This window comes from Acipenser ruthenus, chromosome 4 (genome assembly GCF_902713425.1).
Source record: "Acipenser ruthenus chromosome 4, fAciRut3.2 maternal haplotype, whole genome shotgun sequence".
In the NCBI taxonomy this organism is placed as follows: Eukaryota; Metazoa; Chordata; class Actinopteri; order Acipenseriformes; family Acipenseridae; genus Acipenser; species Acipenser ruthenus.
Window position 1 is genome coordinate 92,725,905 of NC_081192.1, and position 6,000 is coordinate 92,731,904.

At 35.6% G+C, this 6,000-nt stretch overlaps 1 protein-coding gene across 3 annotated transcripts in view; it reads left to right on the top strand.

Moving 5' to 3' along the window:
• Window positions 1-5,649, top strand: part of LOC117399447 (cadherin-12-like) — a 103,532-nt gene extending 97,883 nt beyond the window's left edge. For 2 of the 3 annotated variants that reach the window (XM_033998604.3, XM_033998603.3), the window contains 3 exons: window positions 498-615; window positions 3,300-3,551; window positions 4,384-5,649. In XM_033998604.3, the coding sequence (XP_033854495.1) occupies window positions 498-615; window positions 3,300-3,551; window positions 4,384-4,883 (870 nt within the window). In that variant the 3' untranslated portion in view covers window positions 4,884-5,649. Of the gene's footprint in view, window positions 1-497; window positions 616-3,299; window positions 3,552-4,383 lie in introns of those variants that run through there. The other variant, XM_059023101.1, reaches the window with a different exon arrangement.
• Window positions 5,650-6,000: the final 351 nt, after the last annotated feature.

The window sequence follows — 6,000 nt, forward strand, 5'->3', positions numbered from 1 at the left end:
ATGGACGCCTCATCCAAAACAAAAAATATCTAAATGTAGAAAAAGATTTTATATATATATATATATATATTATATATATATATATATATAAATTGTTATAGTTTATAAAACACAACTGCTGTCTACGTTTTCCAGCTGTCAGTTAATGTTCTACAAAATCAATACATTGTAGGCTTAAAGAGAACAATAACCTTACATTTGCAAAATACCAATACAAAGATATAACAGACATTCAGTATATGGTCATTAAATTAAAGACAAAAGTTGAGAAGCTTCCCGCAGTAAAATATATATATATATTTTTTTTTAACTTTAAAAACCAGAAGTTACTGCAATTTCAAGGCTACACTTAAAAGCCTTGGACATTGCTCAGTGAGGTTGGCTGATGCTAAAATGATGCCATTAACTCAATAGCTTTGTGCAGTACAGTGCCCAAATGCACTTTTCCTTTTTTATACATTGAACAGACATAACCTTAACTTTATTTCCTTATACAGCTAATTCAAACCGTCAGTGCGAATGACAGAGATCTGCCACCTGCTGGTCAGAAATTCTTTTTTAAATTACCCCCAGAGGCCACCACGAAACACAATTTTACAGTCTACGATTACGGAAGTAAGTATGCTTTAATCTGCACTTGTTTCCACATCTCTTGTATTTCACAACAATCTTTTTCCAGCAGTGTACACCTTACCATCTTAAATAAAAAAAGTTTACTGAAATCCTGATGAAACTAATAGTGTGTATTGTGCTACTATTATTATTATTTGTTTATTTAGTAGACGCCTTTATCCAAGGCGACTTACAGAGACTAGGGTGTGTGAACTCTGCATCAGCTGCAGAGTCACTTACAATTATGTCTCACCTGAAAGACGGAGCACAAGGAGGTTAAGTGACTTGCTCAGGGTCATACAATGAGTCAGTGGCTGAGGTGGGATTTGAACCGGGGACCTCCTGGTTACAAGCCCTTTTCTTTAACCACTGGACCACACAGCCTCCAAATAATACAATAATTCTCTGTTGAGGTCTCAAACTCTGGGGTTTGAAATAAACATTGATGTGTGACTAAAAATATTTTGAATCACAATGAAGACTGTCATCGCAGAACTTTTAATTACTTTCTATGGGGAATCCTTTTTGTATGATCATTGAACTGCATCATTAGTGTGTTCTAGTTTCAAACAAAATCACACCTCTTTTTATCTGATACCCAGCCTGCGTTGACCTTCTAATATGCTATTTGATGTCACTCATGACAGTCACTGCATTGCTACAAGACAGATTTACATATCCTGCCTAAACCTGGATCACAATAATATTAGCTTCCCTCATACTGATTGCAAATATCAAAATTCTAAAGGCAATAATAATTGTATCAACATTGTGGATAGCAGGTTAAGTTTGTTTGTAATGAACTTTGCTAATGATGCTGTTGCATGAATGGGGTACCAATCATTTAACACACATCTTAGGTCTGATAAGTAATGGATGACAGAAGTAAAGGTGAAACAAGAAAGGAAAACAAACCTTTACCCGTTCACCTTGATTCTAAATTCCTGGCAACTCATGTCAAGAAAATCTTTGTTAATATGAGCTGAACAAATTAATAGTGACAGGGTCGGCTAACCTTCCCTTACTGGAGGAGCACATTCAGTGTACTGCTTGACACATACTCAGTCTCTTATAGACATGTTTAGATGTTATTTACTTTAAAAAAAATACTCCTCCAGGCCTCCCCTTATTGTGTTTGTTTCAGAAAAAAAATAATAACCTTCACCTGTTCCTAAGTAAAAAAAAAAAAACCTGTTTGACAAAGTATGTATTCCAACAACTGCTGGCTCTATTGTGAACTGATTGAAGGGTTAGATATTTGGAATTTGAAGCAAGCTTATAGCAACTATTAAGTATTTTAATTAAGTTCAAACTATTCCATATTATGAACCACTTCATAATAAATAATTTCCTGGTTTAATTCTTGTTGCTACAAGTATTTTGAAAATATAAACTACGGTCTGTTACCTCTGGATTGCTCATGCTTACAAAAGTTCTGGGTAACATTCAAGAGTGTCTTCACCACCAAACCTTGTTCAAGTATTATATTTACCAAGTCTTCTCGACTTGGGAAAAACTGCGACTGCTTTACTCATTCTTGAAGCACATTTCACATTCTCACATCCAACAACTTTTCCAATTGCAAGAGCACAGGATTCCACCGACACAAACTCTTGTGCAATGACTTTTATTTTAGCCTGTACCTTCTTTGTTAGTTTATCAAAATTAAAGTTTGGGGAGGCTTACCCCCTAGACTGGCCATATATTGTCCCTGGAATTAACAAAAAAACACCTACAGTAAATAATACTTTTAAACCAAATAAATACCGCAAAAATAAATAAGTGAAAACACTTACACCACTCACTCCACACGCACTCTCAGCATACACACAGAGAGAGAGAGAGAGAGAGAGAGAGAGAGATGGGCGCCAAGCAGCTTCACTGATGCAGCTCTATACCCTTAGATTGTTGTTCAGAATTATTATTTGTGTTATTAATAAGGATAAGCCTTTTATATAATGCAGCAACAGATATACAAAATACATACATACAATAGATAGTAACACAGGGTTTGGAAAATCCACCACCATGGGAACTGAATGGGAACAGGAGGCCCTCAGACCGAAAATACGTTCCAGGATGTTGGCCACAGGGAGCCGATATCCCCCGCAGAGCAGACAGCATTCTCACACAGCGCCTCCAGGCCTGCTGAAAAATTACATTATAACTCTGATTGTACACAGGGGAAATGTGTACGTGTTGACCCACCTTTTATCATTTAAAATACTAATCCTGTTGAAAGACTGTTTAAATATTTAAAGAGACAATGTCACAAAGTGTTTATGATCCAAAGGACATCACTCTACCCCAACATTGCCAATATATTATTGGACAATTTAATATGGAAACAAAGTTGAAACCATAACTTCTTGGGCACAAACAACACTCCACTTACATGAATAATAAAGACAACCCCCCCCCCCAAAAAAAAACAACCATATAATTACTTAATGGGTAAGGATGTGAAGCACAGCTATGATCTTCTAATTTGGTACGTGGGTTTAATTTTTGATCCATAACATTGTTTTTAAATTGTACTGTAGAATGTCATGATGCCACTATATTGTTTCACGTGATAGCTCAGTGTATCTTTACAAGCTTTTTTCATCACAGTCTTCTTATCAGCACTGTGGTGGATGCGACTGTGTCAGCCTGTATTAACGCTGCTTTGTTCTATTTTGTTTTAGACAACACAGCTGGGATTCTAACCAAACGGAACGGCTATAGTCGTAGAATGCAGGAGATCTATTTCCTGCCTGTTGTAATAGAAGACAGCGGGTATCCGGTCCAGAGCAGTACAAACACTCTGACCATTCGAGTCTGTGGATGTGCTACTGATGGCACCCTCTTATCTTGCAATGTTGAAGCAATCTTCTTACCAGTGGGGCTCAGCACGGGGGCACTGATAGCAATCCTTGTATGCATCATTATACTTTTGGGTTAGTTATTTTTCCCTTTTCTTCTCATCAGCCCTTTCTGGATTGGGATACATTCCACGGGTCCAGGTTAGGCAGGTTCATAGAGACTTCAAGGACTGGTATAAACAAGTTCTTTAAGTACCACTCAAATGAAGGCAGTGGATTTGCAAATATTAAAATATGTGTGTTAAATGAGGGAAATATTGTCCAAGTGAGCCTTAATAAAAATATGTGAGTAACATTAAATATAATAAAAATGTGTGAGTAAAATTAAATATAATAAATTAATGTCTGTCCTAGTACTTAGATTAATTTTTATGTCAAATGTATTATTTTACTCAGTGTTTTGTGGCAGAGTATTACCATACTCCATATAAAATATGCGATTAATTGATTTATTTTATTTTATTTTATTTTATTTGTAAATTAATTGTTACCATGCTCTGATAAAACTGATGATTTAAAGCTCTTACATGAAACCCTTCACAAATACGTACCATGAATCCACTATTTGCTTTTTAATTTGTTTTTGATAACTGCAACACAAGAACACTTGTAGGTTCCTTAAAACTTGGATCACCTCATTGTTACCCCCTTCCATTGTGCCTTATTGCTTTAGTAATACTGTCAATGTTTTTTTTTAACAGAATAACATTAATTTTGTTATAGTCAGACAAACCCCTTGAGATTATTGATATTTTCATGATAGCTGTTTGTTATTTAGTTAATAGTTATTTTACAACAGGATACAATAGGTCAGTATGCAGACCTAACACGACCATATAAAAATGGATTTGCAACATTTTTGACTCAGGGTTGTCTTTATCATTTTTTTTTTTGGTACTTTTTGCAGTGATCGTGGTACTCTATGTTGGGCTCAGGAGACAAAAGAGGAAAGAAACGTTGATGACCTCTAAGGAAGACATCCGTGACAATGTCATACACTATGATGATGAAGGTGGTGGAGAAGAAGATACCCATGCTTTTGACATGGGCACCCTGAGGAACCCCAAAGTGATTAAAGACAACACGTTTCGAAGGGATGTGAAGCCAGAGACTGAGACCTGTCCCAAGCCACCTATTTCCCAAGAAAGTGCAGACATCAGAGATTTCATTCACCAGCGGCTGCAGGAGAATGACATTAATTCCAGTGCACCCCCATATGACTCACTTGCAACATATGCCTATGAAGGTGATGGCTCTGTAGCAGAGTCTTTAAGCTCCATTGAGTCACTGGCTACTGACGCTGATGAGGATTATGATTACCTCAGGGAGTGGGGGCCTCGATTTAAAACCCTGGCAGGAATATTTGAAGAATATGAGTCTCATTTGGAAAAAACAGACAAACTTTAAGGTTTTTTACAGGAGTAGGGGGTCTTTTTTGTGTAAACCTACTGTTTAAATTTGGGGGTTTATTTATTATTATCAAGTAATTTTGAGAACATCTTGCAAAATGTGATACAGAAGACAAAGGAAATAAGTCAGCCTTCCAATTAATATTTACAGTCTACTTCTAAGAGATAGATGAAAGAAAGACTTAGAAAGGAAGATTGGCAAGGACTCTCTTTGCTATTCTTATAAAGTGCCTCAAGGTAACTATTTTTGTTTCAAATCTCCTGTACAGTAAGAAAAAAAATGTGTTCAACAGTTTGATCCTACTATAAGAAATAGAAGGCAACTTACTAAAATGGAACCCCAAAAACAATATTTTCTTGCAACAACATTACTAATGACAAAAATGTGGGGACATGTATGTGGCCCTAGTTTGGCCAAAGATTTTGTTCATTATTTATTTATTTATGTATTGATTTATTTACAACAAATTAAACTTCCTCTTGATGTTTTATGATGAACTACATGGAGCAGACATGTCAATCATGAGGGGATTGTTGTAATGAGTTGTAACTTGTAAAAAATGTTAGGGCTTAAAGTTGAATATTAATATTCAGTTCCTGTAATAAACACCCTTTTTTCTTAAATAAACAAAACAGCAGTACAAATTGTTTTATAATTTACTTTGAAATCAAATGTTTTTCATGAGAATATGAAGACATTTTAGTTACAAATCTATTAGGGTAATTATTTGCGCACTTCATCAGTTTTATTTCCAATACGTACAGTGCAACTATACAGTGTGTGTATATATATATATATATATATATATATATATATATATATATATATATATATATATATATATATATATATATAGACACACCCACACCCACACACAGTGTAATCCCTTATTCTCAAATCTTTTGCAGCATGATAAAAGTTTGGTATTGCCCTGCACACTGTCCCCATTATAGATTTTACACATGTTTTAAACAGCCCTGGAGGCATGTTCACCACCCTGGACAGTGGCCAGAAAAGAAATGCTCTTGCTTGCCAATTCAGCACCACTCACTGGACATTCCAGTGGTGCTCCCAAAGTCATCGTGGCCTGCTGAAACTTTTATCAAGGTACCTG